Source organism: Hemibagrus wyckioides, linkage group LG15 (assembly GCF_019097595.1).
Source record: "Hemibagrus wyckioides isolate EC202008001 linkage group LG15, SWU_Hwy_1.0, whole genome shotgun sequence".
In the NCBI taxonomy this organism is placed as follows: domain Eukaryota; kingdom Metazoa; phylum Chordata; class Actinopteri; order Siluriformes; family Bagridae; genus Hemibagrus; species Hemibagrus wyckioides.
Genome location: NC_080724.1, coordinates 21,602,996 through 21,622,802, shown reverse-complemented (window position 1 = coordinate 21,622,802; position 19,807 = coordinate 21,602,996). Strand labels below are relative to the sequence as shown.

The 19,807-nt window shown below is 42.9% G+C and overlaps 1 protein-coding gene across 1 annotated transcript; it reads right to left on the bottom strand.

Annotated features, from left to right (window-relative positions):
• Positions 1-1,941: 1,941 nt before the first annotated feature.
• LOC131366085 (structural maintenance of chromosomes protein 1A) lies at positions 1,942-17,612 on the bottom strand. Its single transcript, XM_058410249.1, has 26 exons — positions 17,192-17,612; positions 15,598-15,786; positions 14,900-15,012; positions 14,497-14,700; positions 14,092-14,330; positions 13,739-13,997; positions 13,507-13,647; positions 13,336-13,418; positions 12,908-13,007; positions 12,691-12,798; positions 10,929-11,114; positions 10,645-10,824; positions 9,860-10,006; positions 9,637-9,774; positions 9,435-9,551; positions 9,207-9,313; positions 7,798-7,939; positions 7,562-7,707; positions 7,271-7,424; positions 5,860-5,970; positions 5,045-5,201; positions 4,798-4,952; positions 4,553-4,704; positions 2,779-2,848; positions 2,578-2,688; positions 1,942-2,490 (listed from the first exon to the last, which is right to left on the bottom strand). The coding sequence occupies exons 1-26, from the start codon at positions 17,298-17,300 to the stop codon at positions 2,410-2,412; spliced, it is 3,699 nt and encodes a 1,232-aa protein (XP_058266232.1). The 5' UTR covers positions 17,301-17,612; the 3' UTR covers positions 1,942-2,409.
• Between the last annotated feature and the right edge of the window lie 2,195 nt (positions 17,613-19,807).

Here is a 19,807-nt window from a genome sequence, read left to right as displayed (position 1 = left end):
CTATCTCTCCCTCCAACTCCCAGTCTTGCTCGCTATCTCTCCCTCTCCCATCTCTCTCTCTCACCATCTCCCAGTCTTGCTCGCTCTCTCTCCCTCTCCAACCATCTCTCTCTCACCATCTCCCAGTCTTGCTTGCTATCTCTCCCTCTCTCACCATCTCCCAGTCTTGCTCGCTATCTCTCCCTCTCTCACCATCTCCCAGTCTTGCTCGCTATCTCTCCCTCTCTCACCATCTCCCAGTCTTGCTCGCTATCTCTCCCTCTCCCACCATCTCTCTCTCTCACCATCTCCCAGTCTTGCTCGCTATCTCTCTCTCTCACCATCTCCCAGTCTTGCTCGCTATCTCTCCCTCTCCCACCATCTCCCAGTCTTGCTCGCTATCTCTCCCGCTCCCACCATCTCTCTCTCTCACCATCTCCCAGTCTTGCTCGCTATCTCTCCCTCTCCCACCATCTCTCTCTCACCATCTCCCAGTCTTGCTCGCTCTCTCTCCCTCTCCCACCATCTCTCTCTCTCACCATCTCCCAGTCTTGCTCGCTATCTCTCCCTCTCCCACCATCTCTCTCTCTCACCATCTCCCAGTCTTGCTCGCTATCTCTCCCTCTCCCACCATCTCTCTCTCTCACCATCTCCGTCTTGCTCGCTATCTCTCCCTCTCCCACCATCTCTCTCTCACCATCTCCCAGTCTTGCTCGCTATCTCTCCCTCTCCCACCATCTCTCTCTCACCATCTCCCAGTCTTGCTCGCTATCTCTCCCTCTCCCACCATCTCTCTCTCTCACCATCTCCCAGTCTTGCTCGCTATCTCTCCCTCTCCCACCATCTCTCTCTCTCACCATCTCCCAGTCTTGCTCGCTATCTCTCCCTCTCCCACCATCTCTCTCTCTCACCATCTCCGTCTTGCTCGCTATCTCTCCCTCTCCCACCATCTCTCTCTCACCATCTCCCAGTCTTGCTCGCTATCTCTCCCTCTCCCACCATCTCTCTCTCTCACCATCTCCGTCTTGCTCGCTATCTCTCCCTCTCCCACCATCTCTCTCTCACCATCTCCCAGTCTTGCTCGCTATCTCTCCCTCTCCCACCATCTCTCTCTCACCATCTCCCAGTCTTGCTCGCTATCTCTCCCTCTCTCACCATCTCTCTCTCTCACCATCTCCCAGTCTTGCTCGCTATCTCTCCCTCTCCCACCATCTCTCTCTCTCTCACCATCTCCGTCTTGCTCGCTATCTCTCCCTCTCCCACCATCTCTCTCTCTCACCATCTCCCAGTCTTGCTCGCTATCTCTCCCTCTCCCACCATCTCTCTCTCTCACCATCTCCGTCTTGCTCGCTATCTCTCCCTCTCCCACCATCTCTCTCTCTCACCATCTCCCTCTTGCTCGCTATCTCTCCCTCTCCCACCATCTCTCTCTCTCACCATCTCCGTCTTGCTCGCTATCTCTCCCTCTCCCACCATCTCTCTCTCTCACCATCTCCGTCTTGCTCGCTATCTCTCCCTCTCCCACCATCTCTCTCTCTCACCATCTCCGTCTTGCTCGCTATCTCTCCCTCTCCCACCATCTCTCTCTCTCACCATCTCCGTCTTGCTCGCTATCTCTCCCTCTCCCACCATCTTTCTCTCACCATCTCCCAGTCTTGCTCGCTCTCTCTCCCTGTCCCACCATCTCTCTCTCACCATCTCCCAGTCTTGCTCGCTCTCTCTCCCTGTCCCACCATCTCTCTCTCACCATCTCCCAGTCTTGCTCGCTATCTCTCCCTCTCCCACCATCTCTCACTCACTATCTCTTGCTCGCAATCTCTCTCTCTCTCCCCATTTGAAATTTTTTTTTTGCCATTTTTCGCATACCAGAATCATCACATGCCCTTAATAACAAAGTGAACATGATCTTGTTAAGAGTGCAGAGAGTATTAATATTAACACTGCAGTCGTCATAATCCTCGCTCGGTTTATTACAGAGTTTATTGTCAAAACAAAATCAATAACAATTGTACACTTGATTTTTACTAGAAACATCAACCTGGGTAGAGAAGAAAATCCATCATTAGCTATAAATCATGGCTAAAAACATCCTGAAGTTCGTAGCAGTTACACGATCTTACAAAATAACAAAAATAAGAGAAAAAATTTAAAAAAAAAAAAGTCATGTGAGGATGAAGATTCATACAAATCCATCAAAAATGCTGAGGAATAAAAATGTAGGAGGGAAAAATTGAACATTTTCAACATGATTACGATTAAAGAGTTAATATCTAAACAACAGAAATGAACAGAACTACATCGGAAATGTCAAACGACTAGAGAAGAGGAATAAATGACATGAGAAAGGAAAAACAAAACATTTAAAAATAGAGTACTAAAAAGCGAGATGAGATTTAACACACGGCGGCGTTCGGGAAGGCGTGAGCTTCTTTACTCGCCAGGGTTGGGGTTCGCATCTGGATACTGGGAGAGGTCAAAGGTCAGGACTTTACTGATAACGCAGTCTCCTTGCTGGAAGTTGATGAAAGACAGAGCGACGGTTAGGCGAGATTTATTATTAAAATGAAACAGAGAAATGAAACTGGCCAGTTCACTGACCTCGGGATAGACGCCGATGAGCGAGTCGGCCTTGGTGTAAAACTCCTCCTTCAGAGAGATGACGATGGCTTGGAAGTTTTGGATGGACTGGTCTTTAATGTAGTTAGCGACCTACATGTAAACACACATGTACGTGCGTCAGACCGAGCGGGACGTTAACAGACAATAACAGATAAACCTAACGGATTCCTGAACACTGACCTTGCCGATGTTGGTGTTGTCCAGAGCGGCGTCGATTTCATCCAGCACGAAGAAGGGAGCGGGTTTATAGCTGGGAGAGAGAGAAAACAATTCAGAAAGATTGCTACAAGGTTGAAAGAATTAGTGTTGACTTGAGGAGCATCCCAAATCGCAAACTAATGCAATAATTCTGCGGCATTGTGTAGAGCAAACGGTGTGAGTCCTGTGTTCATACTGAAAACTCCAAGAAGAAGAAGACAGAAGAAGAAGAAGAAAACGATGAAGACTAAGAAGAAGAGGAAGACGACAAAGACAAAGAAGATGAAGAGCACTTCAAGATCCTGGATGCTGCACTTATTCAACCCCAAAAAATAAATAAATACATAAATAAATTAATTAATTTAAAATAAATAAATAAAAATGTGGAATGTTGGACACTTCATGCACTCATGTATGTAGTGGAAAAGGGGTGGGGCTACAAGGTGCACAAGCTAGAAAGGAGAAACGATTTCCAAGATGGCCGACGTCACGTCTGTGGGTGAGACGTCATACAAACATCTTTTAAATAGGCCCAGGTTGTGTGATATAGCCAACATTTAAAAAAGCAGTGCATTGTGCTAAAGCGACTGTAGCATTGTGTTATTATTCACCGTCACTGTATTTCTGGCCTGAGTGACTCTTCACGCGCGCTACAACACACGGCGTCAGTCACGCGCGCTACAACACACGGCGTCAGTCACGCGCGCTACAACACACGGCGTCAGTCACGCGCGCTACAACACACGGCGTCAGTCACGCGCGCTACAACACACGGCGTCAGTCACGCGCGCTACAACACACGGCGTCAGTCACGCGCGCTACAACACACGGCGTCAGTCACGCGCGCTACAACACGGCTTCAGTCACGCGCGCTACAACACACGGCGTCAGTCACGCGCGCTACAACACGGCTTCAGTCACGCGCGCTACAACACACGGCGTCAGTCACGCGCGCTACAACACGGCTTCAGTCACGCGCGCTACAACACGGCTTCAGTCACGCGCGCTACAACACGGCTTCAGTCACGCGCGCTACAACACGGCTTCAGTCACGCGCGCTACAACACGGCTTCAGTCACGCGCGCTACAACACACGGCTTCAGTCACGCGCGCTACAACACACGGCTTCAGTCACACGCGCTACAACACACGGCTTCAGTCACATGCGCTACAACACACGGCTTCAGTCACACGCGCTACAACACGGCTTCAGTCACGCGCGCTACAACACACGGCTTCAGTCACATGCGCTACAACACACGGCTTCAGTCACACGCGCTACAACACACGGCTTCAGTCACACGCGCTACAACACACGGCTTCAGTCACACGCGCTACAACACACGGCTTCAGTCACACGCGCTACAACACACAGTGCAGTAAGTGTGTAGTACATCACTGGGGACACGATCATTATTCTGTTCAAATCGGTGCTTAAAGTCTCAGGAGAGCCGATCGAACTGGACAGAGCGCAGCACTTCAGGAAAGTTCTCAGAAACTCTATCTACCTCTCTCTCTCTCTCTCTCTCTATCCATCCATCCATCCATCTTAAATATTTACTTATGGCTGGATTTAATTAGTTATTAGATCTTTTGTTTTAAGTAAATCTTATTTTAAAAACCTTATAGACAGGCTATAAAAATACACAGATAAACATCTCAAAATATAATTCGTGTTAAAGCGACTGAGACCGTGAGCTCACACGGCTGCTTCCATTTCATCGTCCAGCCTGTAGAAGTCTCATCACTTTCTCACCTGTGGATGGCGAAGAGTAAAGCCAGAGCAGCCACGGTCTTCTCTCCTCCTGATAAATTATCCATGGGTCTGAAACGTTTACCCGGTGCCACACAGTTGTAGTTGATCCCGTCCAGGTATGGCTCCTCCGGGTTCTCCGGGCCAAGGAAAGCCTGTAATGACATAAGCGGGGGTTTTAATACAGACAGCAGGATTTCTGAACGCTCCCCAATAACCTTATTAATTTCCACGATGTGTGTATTCACCTGAGCGCTGCTGTTGCGTGAGAGGGCTTTGTAGATCTCGTCGATGTTAGTGGCGACGGATTCGAAGCAGGCGTTGAAGCGATCGAACCTCTCCTTCTTGATCTGCTCGAATGCCTGCTTGGCTTTCTTTGCCCTCTTCCTAGCAGCTTCGAATTCTGAAAGTGTAAGAAAGACATTGTGGTGTTCTTTATTTCTTAGTCAGAAGAACCTCATGAGGATCCATGTGAAGAAGTGAATGGGTTCTGACCGTCACTCGTCTCCTGGAATTTGTCTCGGACACTCTCCAGCTTCTCCATGGCCTTCATGTTGGGAGCACTGATCCTGTGGAGGATGCTCTGCTGCTCGTTAAGCCTCTGCTGAAGGGTGTTCATCTCGTTTTTAATCTCCTCCTCCGACAGAGAGTCCTGGGGCACACAGACAACATAACAGAAACCATCACCTCGGATGACCGAAAGTTGTCATGGTTGCGGCTTGAGCCTTGTTTCTTTATTATTCAATAATAATAATAATAATAATAATAATAATAATTACACAGATGAGGTATAACACTGAGCAGTGAGAGGTGAAGTGAATAAGACTGAGTATCTCCTCATCATGGCCCCTGTTAGTGGGTGGGATATATTAGGCAGCAAGTGAACATTTTGTCCTCAAAGTTGATGTTAGAAGAAGGAAAAATTGACAAATGTAAGGATTTGAGCTTTGAGTTTGTTTATTCTTATTATTAGTTTCTTATTCACTTCACCTCTCACTGCTCACATTGTTATGCCTGATCAGTGTGTAAGCATACTGTGAAGAAGAAAATTTTCTCTGAAAGATAAAAACAGACACGCGAGTGGGTGAACTGATTCATTACATTCCTGAAACCCTGAGGATATTTTATTTCTCCTAAGATATAAATGCATTTTGTCTGTTCAAGGATCCTCAAAGTATTATTATTATTATGAGAATTTCTCTTTTCTTAACCCACACGAACATTCCTGGAAGCTGATGATTGAGAAGAATTTACTATGTGTTTGGTTAAAATAAATAAATGAATGAATGAATGAATGAATGAATGAGTACCTTGAGGTCTTCAGACAGGCTGCTGTAGTCGATCTCGATGAGAGCCTCTTTGGCTAAAACGGTGCTAGATGTTTTCTGGCTGCTGCTCAGACTTTCTTCCTGGGAGCTTCCCTGAATGTCGACATGAAAAACGATTACTTTAGCACACATATAAACCTGGTGATCAAGGCAACGATTAGCACAGACACTAATCCTCTGATATAAACTACAGTGTACACCCTTCAACTTCCTTTAAAACACCGTCATCTTCGTCTTCTTTGGGCTTTTCCCTTCAGGGGTCTCCACAGCGAATCATCTCTCTCCACCTATCCCATGGCAGCTCCATGTCCAACATTCTCCTACCAATACACTCACTCTCCCTCCTCTGAACATGTCCCATGCATCTTAATCTGTCCTCCCTAACTTTGTCCCCCAAACGTCCAACATGAGCTGTCCCTCTGATGTACTCGTTCCTAATCCTGTCCAACCGTGTCCCTCCCAAAGAGAACCTCAACATCTTCAGCTCTGCTCCCTCCAGCTCTGACTCCTGTCTCTTCCTCAGTGACAGTGTCTCTAAACCATACAGCATGGCCGGTCTCACCACTGTCTTGTACACCTTCCCCTTGATTCTCGCCGATATTTTTCTATCATACAGAACTCCCAACACCTTTCTCCACCCATTCCAACCTGCCTGCACTTTACCTCTTTCCCACACTCTCCATTACTCTGGACTGTTGACCCCCAAGTACTCCTGTACCTTCTTCACCTCTTCACCCTGTAATCTTACAGAATCATACTGGTTTTAAACTACATGTACACTAGATGGCTGCCGTGAGCATTCTGGTCATTCAAAGTGCTGCTCGTGTACCAATGTAAGCAGTGTAGCATGTGGTCAAACACTGTGTCCAAAACCAGAATAAACAACATCAAAACACATACATGTAGAACATTATTGTGTAGTAAACTAACTGCATTTTAAAGTCTTAACTTTTCAAGTTCTGGATCTTAAATAAGATCATGATATCCATCATGACAACAGCGTTTGAGTGAGCGTTCTGTGTGTGTGAAACCCGACCACTCTGCTGTGGTGTCTGGAAGACGCTCCTTTTTAACCCTCCAGACTTATGTGAGATATGAGAGCGTGATCAATGAAGGAGATAAGAGCGGTCGTATGTGGTCCTCCAGACTCCACAGCAGAGCGGTCCATCAGGTTTCACGCACAGGGCGCTCACTCGAAAGCTGTTGTCCTGATGGATGGCATGATCTTATTTTAGATTACTTTAACAGTCTGAAAGATCCAGAAGTTTTAATAAAATAATTTATTAATCCACAAATAATTATGGATTTTCAGTCTGATGTTCATATGTACTGAATGCTTTCACTGTAGATCAGATCTGCAGCTATGAAAAAGAAACGGGATTAATAAAGCTACCTCCTCCTGGCTGATGTCGTCCATGGTTCCGGATCTGAGAGGAAGTTTGATGTCCTGCATTTTACAGGCCTGCAGCAGGTTGTGTCGGTCACTGCGCTTCTGCTCCAGCTTTGTCTCGATGGCAGTGACTTCCTTCTGAAGCTGCGTCAGCTCTCTAAATCATACACACATATTTTATGCTTATTTACAAATTCCCTTTAATGAGAAGGACGATAAGTCACTTCCTAAAACAGAACTCACTTCACTGCATTTTATTTTTATTTAAAAATTTTTTTTTTTTTTTAAACTCACTTGTTGGCTCCACCGAGCTTCTTACGAATTTCTTCCATCTCATGGTTTTTATCATTAACCTCTGACTTTTTGGTGAGGTGCTGATTCTTCAGGTCCTGAAGCTGAGCCATGGTCTCATCGATGATCTTCATGTGCCTCTGCTCTTCCTGTTGAAAATCATTAGATCCCAGAGACACGGTGAAGCTGAGGATTTGGATACATGTGCATCATGTCAGAGTTTCAGAAATCTCCTCTACCTTCTTTAGTCTTTCGATCTCGCTCTCGTCCTTCTTCACCGTCTGCTCCCACATGATGACCTTCTCCTGGTCCTCTTTCAGCTGGTTCTTCTCGTAATCCAGCTGGATCGCCAGGCGAGTCTTCTGGGTCTCGAACTCCAAGCTAATGAAAAATGTGTTTTAAACAAGTGTGAAACCATGTGCACTGAGCAAAAAAAATTAAATCAAAAATTAATTTCTATTCAATTTACATGGAAATTAGGCTTTCACATTTTTAAATGGATTTTTTACTGGTTTCTAACAACTGATTAAAAAACAATGCTTTTTAATCATTTAATATTATATATATATATATATATATATATACACACACACACACACACACACACACACAATATTTAAACTATAAATTTATAATAAATAATAATAAACTATATTTAAAACTGTAAACTGCAGTTAAACTGTTGTAACTAAAGAGAGAAATTCAAAATAATGTAATAAAAAAATAAAATGAAATATTTTGTTGAATTCTGATTGGTCAGAAGGTGCTGAATAATTTGAATAATTCCGTATATTACGTGTTTATTATTGCACGTCTTCTGCCACATTATTGTTTTAAAAGAAGTGCATTAATAAATATGTAACACACAAAATTATAAAATTATTCAGCACCTTCTGACCAATCAGAATCGAGAATTCAACACCACCATGGCTCACAAAGTCCCCTTAGTTCCAGTGAAAGGAACTCTTAATGCTTCAGCTTCATACCAAGACATTTTGGACAATTTCATGCTCTTTGTGGGAACAGTTTGGAGCTGGCCCCTTCCTCTTCTAACATGACTGTGCACCAGTGACCAAAGCAAGGTCCATAAAGACATGGATGAGTGAGTTTGGTGTGGAGGAACTTGACTGGCCTGCACAGAGTCCTGACCTCAACCCCATAGAACACCTTTGGGATGAATTAGAGTGGAGACTGAGAGCCAGAGCAAAACTGGGACGTCTGCCTTTACATGCACATGAATGTAATATGGAGTTGTCCCGCCCTTTGCAGCTATAACAGCTTCAACTCTTCTGGGAAGGCTTTCCACAAGGTTTAGGAGTGTGTTTATGGGAATTTTTGACCGTTCTACTAGAAGCACATTTGTGAGGTCAGGCACTGTGAAGTTCCTCCACACCAAACTCACTCATTAAGAGTTCCTTTCACTGGAACTAAGGGGAGGAGCCCAACCCCTGAATTCTTTAATTTGGAGGGGTGTCCAAAAACTTTTGGCAATATAGTGTATGAACACAGTTATGCCTCTTGTGAGTTAAACAGACTTTAACTAGAAAACCGTTACCCAAAACAGTTACCCAAAATGTTGAAGATGATGATAGCGTGATGCTGAGTGTTGTATAACTGATCAGAGTTAAGCCCTACTGATGGAACTTACCGCTTCTTCGCGATCTCATTCTGCCTTTTTACTTTCTCCTCTTCAAACTCACGAATGTTCCTCACTCCGATCTCCTTACAGAACTCCAAAAACACCTCATCCTCCACCTGAGAACAGGGAACAATTGTATAAAAGAAAATAAAGACTTCAAACATGCAAAATTTCCATTTATACATTAAAAAAAAAAAAAAAAAAAAAATATATATATATATATATTTTTCCTCGTACCAAGTTCATGCGGTCTTTGAGCTCCTTCATGTCTCTCTCGCGTGATTGGATGATCCTCTTGATATCGTTGATGCGAGGCCCGAAGTTAGCCAGCTCGCTCTCCAGCTTGGATTTTTCCTAAAATACAATTTTTTTTTTTAATACTGCTGCACAGAGCTCCTGAAATTATACCCGGTCATATTCAGATGCTTCATGAAGTTACCTGCATATTTAAGGACAGGTGGCGAGTTTTGGTCTGCTCGAGGTCACTCTGAGAATACTTCAGCCTCATCTGCAGCCCGTGAGCCTGAGACTGCACCTGACGAAGCTCCGCCTCCTTTCTTTTCGCCTTCATTTGCTCCTACACGGGACACAACACATGGTTCAGACACCAGATTCTGCCTCATGTTTCAGCCTCACATGGAAAGCAGTTCGAGAGTCTTCACCTTGAGCTCATCGGTGAGTTTTTCTTTCCTGTCCTTCAGTTTGTCCACGGCTTTTTCGTCCCAGCGGCGAGCTTTGGCCTTCAGGTCGCTGGCACCTCCAGAGATCACACCAGACTTCTGGAAGAGTGTTCCATCTAGAGCCACGGTCTGTGAAACACCGACGTTAAAGAGATCAGGTTAGATTAGTTGATGTTCTAGTTCTGGATAAGTTGATTGAATAAAACTAGCAAAAAGCACATAGAAGAAATATTTATATTAATATACCTGTTCTAATATGTAACCGTTTCTATAGCAACCATGTGTCCATGAATTAAAGGAATAAATAATATTACATTTATATTAACTTCAAGAGATAGAAGATATGCTTTATAGCTGCTTTAACATAACAGGAACAGGAAGTACAGGACGAGACTTGATTTCTGGATGCCCCACGACTTTAAAGGTTAATATAAAGAGATAAAAACGTCATGAAGGATACTTTAGTAAACAGAAAGACAGCTGTGGTATAAGAGGAATAAAACATCCGATTATTTTTCCTACATCAAGAGATCCCCAAAAGTGTTTTATTCCTTTCTTAGGTATTTAAATAAATCTGTAGAACTTGTAAAACACTGTAGTATTTATTTATAACAAAATAACAGACCATAAAAACGGCTGCTACATTACTGCAACATATAAATTAATCTGTACATGTTTTTCTCTAATATGTGGAGGACGGACATATCTTTTTAAAAGTTTTAAAAAAGCATTAGATCTGATCAGACTGGTTTGGTGTAATTGAGTACCTTGTGCCTGTACGGTCCTCCAAAAGCGATCCTGCGAGCGTCCTCTACGTTCTCACACACCAGTGCGTTCCCGCAGGCGTACTGCAGAGCTTTCTTGATCTGTGGAGGCTCGTAGCGAATGACGTCGATCACCAACTTGGCACCACGCAGCTCTCGCAGCTTCTCATCCGTGGGTTTGACCTGACCACACAGGGACAATTGGCAGATTCATCAGAAACAGTTAAGTGGAAGAAAGAAATAAAAAAGAGATAAAGATAGAGAGAAAAGGAGAGAAACAAGAGTACCTCTAGATAGTCCAGCGGTAAGAAGGTTTCAGGTTCTCCTCTCTGCTCTTTAATGTACTGGATACAGTCACGGCCGGTCTTCTCAGAGTCCACAATGATGGCGTCCATGTTCTTGCCCAGCACTTTGGTCACGGCGATCTGGTACTTCTTCTGAGTGGGCTGGCACAGGTCTATAAGCCTTCCGTACTGGAGAGAGAACACAGTTATATACAGAATTAGAATCAGTGCTTTGATTAGATTAATAATAATTATAAAAAACTCAAAGTGTGAGACGCTGGACACTACAGATTTTCCATCTATGGAATCCCTGCGAGATGTCCTGCGTGTCCTTCAGTCTAGCAAGACACAAGTCACCCATGACGTTAGTTTGTCGGCTGTGGTCAACATCCCAATATTGGTAGATTTCTAAGATGCTTCATATTAGCTCTGCACTCATCTAAATGTCGTAACTTCTATTTTGGAAAGACCGAAGAAACACCACTGATTCACGAACTCCTCAACCCTGGAGTTCAGCAAGTGACATTAACTCAAGAGCAAACTTTAAATAAATTGCACTGTCTGTACAAGTAGGTCATGTAACAAAGATATTCCCTTGCTTAATCTGACTAGAAAAGGAAACCGACTATACAAGTCACTATTTTTACACCGACCAGCCATAACATTATGACCACCTGCCTAATATTGTGGTGTTCCCCCTTTTGCTGCCAAATCAGCCCTAACCCATCAAGGCAGGGACTCCACTACATCCCTGAAGGTGTGCTGTGGTATCTGGCACCAAAATGTTAGAGCAAGTCCTCTAATTTGTGAGGTGGGGCCTCCATGGATCAGACTTGTTTGTCCAGCACATCCCACAGATGCTGGCAGTGCACAGGGGTCAGCATGGGCACCCTGACTAGTCTGCCGCTTTATAGCCCCATAACATGGGCTTTATAACAGCGGCTTTATAGCCCCATAACATCACACATAACTGTGATGCACTGTGTATTCTGACCCCTTTCTACCAGAACCAGCATTAACTTCTTCAGCAGTTTGAGCAACAGTAGCTCGTCTGTTGGATCGGATCACACGGGCCAGCCTTCTCTCCCCACGTGCATCAATGAGCCTCGACCGTCCTTGACCCTGTCAATGGTTTACCACTGTTCCATCCTTGGACCTCTTTTGATAGATACTGACCACTGCAGACCGGGAACACCCCACAAGAGCTGCAGTTTTGGAGATGCTCTGATCCAGTGGTCTAGCCATCACAAACTTCATCAAACTCGCTCAAATCCTTACACTTGTCCATTTTTCCTGCTTCTAACATCAACTTTGAAGACAAAATGTTGACCTGCTGCCTAATATATCCCACCCACTAACAGGTGCCATGGTGAGGAGATACTCAGTCTTATTCACTTCATCTCTCAGTGGTCATAATGTTATACCTAATTGGTGTATATCACTCATCAGAGAGAGCTGGCTAGCTTGTTGCTGACAAAAGACAAATACGTAGTTTGAGAGCAAGGAGTTCTTAAAAAAAAAAAACATGTTGAATTCAGAGTAACTTTATTGGCAGATGCTCTAGTTAAATAGCCAACTACGCATTAGTGATTTCTGCTACATCCTTCTAAGCGTTATTCCAGATTTTTTGCACCAAACAGTAAATTCCACAGCAGCTGAATAGAAACCATGGCTCTGAGCCGTACATGTCGTTTTTGTCTCTTGCTAGTGTGTACAAAGGTGAACTGAAACACCTTTAGATGGCTTTTGGCCTGTTTAAACATACCACTGAGCCGGGATAGAGTCTCTTGATGCTCTCCATGATCTCGGCTTTGCGCTGCTGTCTGCTGTTCTCCTGTCTGTCTATACGAGCGTCGCCGAGCTGCTCCATCACCTGCGTAGGGAAAGAGGAAAAAAACACAACCATCACCACACCGCCGTGATGAGATTGCTTTCTCAACAGTTACAAAAGAAATGACCGATAGGCAGTGTTTATAGTTTACCTGATTAAGCTCCATATTAATCTCATCAATCCTCCTCTTAGCTTGCTCCACCTCCTCTGTGAGCTCCTCCTCCATCCTCTTCTGTTCATCCAGAGACTGTCTGTAACACACAGGAGGCGAAGATACTGACAACACGCATCACTGTCCATCAGAATGGACGAATAAAAAACAATACGCTGCATCACTATTCGTGCCTCATTCATCAAATAGTTAATAGAATTTTAGTGTAAATCTTTGTAAGCTAAAACATACAGAAGTCTTTTGTTGGATTTCCCAAAAAACATTTGGGAAAGAATTTACGGCTAATTAGTAATGACTATTCTAAGCGCTTGTTATTTTTATTACTGTACACGATTAGATATTTTAATTGTGTCAAAATAACTTCCACTGCTGTTATAATGTTCAAGCTGTTTTTCGTGGTTGTGTACCTGCTGGTGGTGATGTAATCCTCCAGCTTCTCGATACGCTTCTGGTTCTCCTCAATCTCTCTGATCTTCTGCTTGATCTTAGCCTGTGACAAGAACCCAGACGTTAATAAAGCTGGCTAGACGCACGACGTCTTTTCCCACTGACCCCGAGTACTACATATCCTCTGGTACCTCCGTCTCTACTTTCTTCCTCTCCTCCAGATCTAGGCGATCCTGGTCAGCTTTCTGATCGCGGTTAAACTTCTCCAACTCCTGAGCGAGAGTGGCAGCTCGTTTGCTGGCCTCTTCTTTCAGACGGTGGTAGGCTTTAACCTGGCACACAAACGGTTCTCCAGGCATCAGTGTATAAATACAAAAAGCTAAAAAGAAAAGAGTAATATATGTGTAAGAGTCAGAGGTGTACCTGGTTCTCCTCCAGCTGCAGGTCCTGACCCTGACTCTGCGCCTCCTCCTCCATTCTCTCCTCGAACTCCTGCCTGGCCGTTTCCACGGCTCTCTGTTCACGCTCCAGCTCGTCCATGTCCGCCTTGCGCTTCTTGTAGCACTTCTGGGCGTTCTGCAGGGATTTCCGTGCAGCCTCCAGCTTCTTGATCTTGTGAGCCGTGTTTTCTTTCGCCTTGATGTACTGTGGCCTTTTCTGGTTCAGCTCTGCATCCTTCTCTCTTTGAGCAGGAGAAACAAACCACATGTGTCAACCATCATCACTAACCACTGAATATTTATTGCAAAAGCTGCTCATGGGCTAAAATCGCTCACTTGATCTCCTTCTCCACTGTCTGCTGATCTCTCATCATCCTGCCAAGCTCTTTCTTCTTCTCCTTCAGCTCATCCTCCACACGGTCCATGCGCTTGCGGTCTTTGTCGATCTCTTTGTTGCGCTGCATCAGCTCGCGGTTCAGTTTCTCTATCTCGCACTCGTTGTGATAGAGCTTGAAGAGCTGCAGCTGGACGTTCGCACGCACAACTTCGTCCTTCAGCCTCTGGTAGCGCTCGGCCTAGGGGGCGGGGAGAAAAAATACAGCTTTATCTCTGCCTGTTACAAAGCACTGACACTGGAGACCCTATACTCCGCTTATCGTTGTTAAAGCCTTGTGTGTAAGATGTTTTTGTTTCTATATTAACATATTTCCTTAACACTGCTGTTCAGGATGATTTTCTAACCTCTTCTTTCTCCTGCTTGGCCTCTTTGCGCTCAGCAGCGATGTTCTTCTTGCGGTGGTAGTTGAACTGCGTGTCCTCCTCAGCCTTCACCATCTCTTTCTTGCACCGGTCGTACTCCTGCGCCAGCTCGCCGGAGCGAGAGATCTCCTCAAACAGAGCTGTTCGCTCCTTAGGGTTCTTCATGGCGATGGACTCCACTGCACCCTGCGAGCCACGACAGCGACAGGTCAGTTATGTGCTCCATTGGGATATTTGGACCATAACTAGAGCTCTTGCATTGTATCTGTATGATGTTATGCCTCGTGTTGCTGACACATCATCGTGTGATTGGAAAACTGCATGAAGGTGTGTGGGTGTTCCTAATAAAGTGGACGATAAGTGTACACAGTTAAACGCTTCTGACCTGAAAGACAAGGAAGTTCCGAGCTTTGATGAGAATGCCGAGTTTCTCCAGCTCCTCGCTGTACTCAGGCAATCCCACGACTTTATTATTAATGCGATACTCTGACGAGGATCCTAAGAGAGAGAGAATAGAACAAAACGAAGGAGGGCGGTGCGAGGAGAAGAAAAAGAGAGAGTGAGGAAGTAGTGAGAGAGAGATGGTGAGATAAAACAGAAAAAGGAGGGAAAGCAGAGGGAGGTAGAAGATTGATTAAGAAGGTGGGATAGAGAGAGATGAAAGAGAGAGAGAGAGAGAGAGAGAGAGAGATGAAAGAGAGAGAGAGAGAGAGAGAGAGAGAGAGAGAGAGAGAGAGAGAGAGAGAGAGAATAATAGATTTATTATAAATAGATCATTCTGATTAAGGTGACTTTCTTTGATTTTAACTTAATTCTAGTGTTAACTTTTTATTGTAGAAATAAAAATAAATTAATTCCATTTTCCTTTCAACATGTAATTTGAAAATCTTCATCAAATCAGCCACTTCAAGGCTTTAGAATTGATCAAATAAATCAAAAGATGAACAAGTAGTCAGCAAATCTACACTGAATTCCTCTGGAAAAGATTCCTTAACAGTATTATTATTAACATACAGATGTTGAGAGTGATGTGACTAACTGTACAGTATGAGGGTATGTGTATCGTTATCTCCACAGCCTCACCGATGATGACTCTGGTGAAGGCGCGCTCTTCTCCACTGTCCTCCTGGTACACCATGCTAACGAAGGCCCGGTTAGCCGCCGGCTTCCCCACAGGCGCACCGTGAATCAGATCTTTCAGTGTTTTCACGCGCAAGTTGCTGGTTTTCTCAGCCAGCACAAAGCTGATGGCGTCCATGAGGTTGGACTTTCCTGGAGAGAGACAGAAAAAAAAAGCACAGCTTGAGGGGTGGGGTTTGTTTAGGGGTTGGGCTTAGAAGTTAAAAGTTTGCTTGCAGATAAATTTGGGTATTTTAGTATTTTTTGTTATATTCCTTCCTATTTTATCTATTACCTGTGTTTGTGGATACTGTTGAAAGCTGTGAATTTCCCTTTGGGATGAATATCTATCTATCTATCTATCTATTTTTGAATTAGTTAGGCACACATCAGGTTTGTAAAGACTATGGGATCTTCGAAAAGATCTACATGTAACCCTTTCTTAAAAATAATAATAATAAATAAATAAAATAAAGTTTTAAACCCATAAAGCTTCTTTGGTTGTACTTCTGAAGAAATTATTCAAGCTTATCTTTAGAAACCTTCAACTGAGCACTTTCACATGAGTAACAGTTCCTCCAAAACCCTTTTATTCTAAACACAAAGAACTTAACCTAACTAACCAATGAACACTTGAAGAACCTGCGAAGAACCCATAGTGCAGAACCTACAGAACCCTTTATTCCTTTTAACTAGAGCTTAACTATCCAATGAACTCTTGGAGAACCTGCGAAGAACCCTATGAGATACCAAGACGTCCTGACAGGTTCTAGACTTTAATCTGACTCTGTAGGATTTTATGCGTTGTGCTGCTGCCACCTGATTGGCTGATAAGACAACTACACTATATTGGCAAAAGTATTGGGACACCCCTCCAGATCATTGAGTTCAGGTGTTGTTTTTCATGGTTTGGGCTCCGCCCCTTAGTTCCAGTGAAAGGAACTCTTAATGCTTCAGCTTCATACCAAGACATTTTGGACAATTTCATGCTCTTTGTAGGAACAGTTTGGGGATGACCCCTTCCTGTTCCAACATGACTGCACACCAGTGACCAAAGCAAGGTCCATAAAGACATGGATGAGTGAGTTTGGTGTGGAGGAACTTGACTGTCCTGCACAGAGATCGCAGAGGTGCTCTATGTTGTTGAGGTCAGGACTCTGTGCAACTTCACTAGTAAACAGTCATGTTGGAACAGGAAGGGGTCATCTCCAAACTGTTCCCACAAAGAGCATGAAATTGTCCAAAATGTCTTGGTATGAAGCATTAAGCGCTTCTTTAATTGAAACTAAGGGGCCGAGTCCAACCCCTGAATTCAAGGACTTGGTTTGAGAGGTGTTCCAATAGTGCACATGAATGCGCATGCGTGTTCCCATCAAAGTGAACGGTGACAGTTCAACAATATATTCTGATAAATGATAGATTATCTATTGCAAGTATACAATAATTCACCATATGGTAAATATATTATAGTTATACTAGCTAAAGAGCTATCTAAAGTATAGCTAGATACAGGAATTAATATTTATTTATTATTAATTGAATGATCTACTTTACTCACCTGATCCATTCGGTCCAATAATCGCAGTAAACTTATGGAAAGGCCCAATTATCTGTCTTCCTTTGTAGGATTTGAAATTTTCTATCTCGATTAACTTTAAATAGCCCATTTTAATTTAGCTAAATGCAACTTAAATACAGAAATTCAAAGAAAACGATTTTTAGCTCCCTTGCTAGCTTAGACAGTTAGCCAAAATGCTAACACCCCGCCACTAGCCCAGCTTATAAATAATCAAATATCAAAGCGTCATTAGCCACACCGAAACTGCACCCAAACTCATTTACACTAGAAAAAAAGTAATAACAATAATAAATATGACTATTTTCAGAAGTTCCGCTGCAATTTCCTTGGGCTGTAACGCAGCCAAACTTGCAGCGGACACGGGAAAAAAATAAACACTCTTCTGCGCGCCTACTACAAAGCGTTATCGTAGATTCTCGCGAGACTTGGACGGTGACAACCCGGCTCCCTTTTGTATCTCGCGAGACTTGAGAATCCAAAATGAGTTCGAGTGACATCTCGCGATATTTCAATATAGACCCAGCCAAAACAACGAAATTATGTCGTTTTGATATTAAATATTAAATATTTTTAAAATATACCTAATACGAATATAAATGTTTACTTTTTACATATTATGACAAAATGTCCCCATGATGAATACATTTCTGAAAGTGATTAGGTGGTGGTGTTTGATTTTTGTTTAGGTCTTTATTATTTTAAAATATTATTGTTTATTATTTAAAAATAATAAAACAGCAGCAATTTAATTAACGAAAGGTTAAATGTTTAATGATGATTACTTTTACTAAGCGTAAGATTAGATTAGATTTAGGATTAGTTCTCCTGAGGGTTTTTTTTAAGTTAAGTTAAGGAATAGAATTACATAAATTAACTTAATCTCAGGCTCCAATTTGTTTTATCAAGATTAAGTTGAGGATGTGGATTAATTTACTTTAGGTTATTGTTTACCATTATGATTGTTTTATTTAGATTAAGATTAGGATTAGGTTTACTGATGTGGAGTTTGAGATTATGGTCAGTTTTATTGAGGTGAAGATAACGATTAGGATTAGTTTTACTGTGGAGACCTTTGAGATTAGGATTACTGAGGTGAAATTTGAGATTATAGTTAGGTTTACTGAGGTGAAATTTGAGATTAGGATTAGTGAAGTGAAGTTTAAGATTATGATCAGTTTTACTGAGGTTTTCTTTACAATTAGGATTGTTTTACTTAGATTAAGATTGGGATCAGTTTTACTGAGGTGAATTTACTATTATGGTTAGATTTACTGAGGTGAAGTTTGAGATTATGGTTAGGTTTACTGAGGTGAAGTTTGAGATTAGGATCAGCTTTACTTAAGTGATCTTTACAGTTAGGATTGTTTTACTTAGATTAAGATTGGGATCAGTTTTACTGAAGTGAATTTAGGATTACAGTTAGGTTTACTGAGGTGAAGTTTAAGATTAGGATTAGTTTCTCTGAGGTGAATTTTGAGATCATAGTTAAATTTACTCTGGCGAGGTTTAAAATCAGGATTAGTATTTACTGAGGTGAATGTGTAGCTCTAGTGTTATATTGAGTACATTGATGGAATGATCACGGGCCTATGGGACGACATTGTGGTGTGATGGGTAGCACTAACACCAGCTTGATCTGTCTCCTTATAGTTTCCTTTGAGGTTCTCCAGTTTCCACACAGCTTCCAGAACATGCCAGTAGGTGGATTGTGTGCTCTACATTGCACCAAGCTGTGAATGTGGACGTGTCCAGACACGATGTACAGTGACGGACTGGCGTCACACGGAGGGTATATTCCCATCTCACACACAGTGTTTATCCCAGGATCAACTCCATATCCACTCTGATCCTGAACCCAGACAGAATAATGCATACCTCTGTGTGATTCAGATATGTGTATAGTTTATTACACTCTGTTTAATAATTATATTGTTGCTTGGGGCAACAAAGACATAATGACAACAATAAAACATTTTAGATTAAAAAAAAGAAAAGAAAAACAAATAAACAACAACGGCTTTAAAAAAAAAAATCAATGATAGTCCATTCATTATCCCCAATTGGGAGTTCACTTCCGGTCTGTGCTATGACGCAATTCTCCACCTACCAAGAAACTCTCGTGTTGTTGCTCAGCGGCAGTTTCTTGGAAACGCACATCGTGTGTCATTTATCCTGCGTGAATAAATCCGTGAAAAAAGAGAAAAATTCCAGGTTTTATTATTAATACTATTATTTTAAAACAACGTGGCGCGTTCGATTGCCAAATAATTAAAATGGCCATTGATGGAAATAACAACGTCATGGAGTTTTATTAGAGCAACACACATGTAATTAAGTTAGATTTCAGACGGATTGATTAGAGATCGGATCACACGCGCGCTCACTCTCTCTCTCTCTCTCACACACACACACACACACACACACACACACACACACACGCAAGCAAGCAAGCGCACACACACATACGCACAAGCACGCGCACACGTGATCTAGCTTTCTGGGAATGTTCCTGGAAAGCAGTGCGCTGCTTCAGTACGGAGGAAAGACTGTAAAATTTATATATATATATATATATATATACATACATACACACAC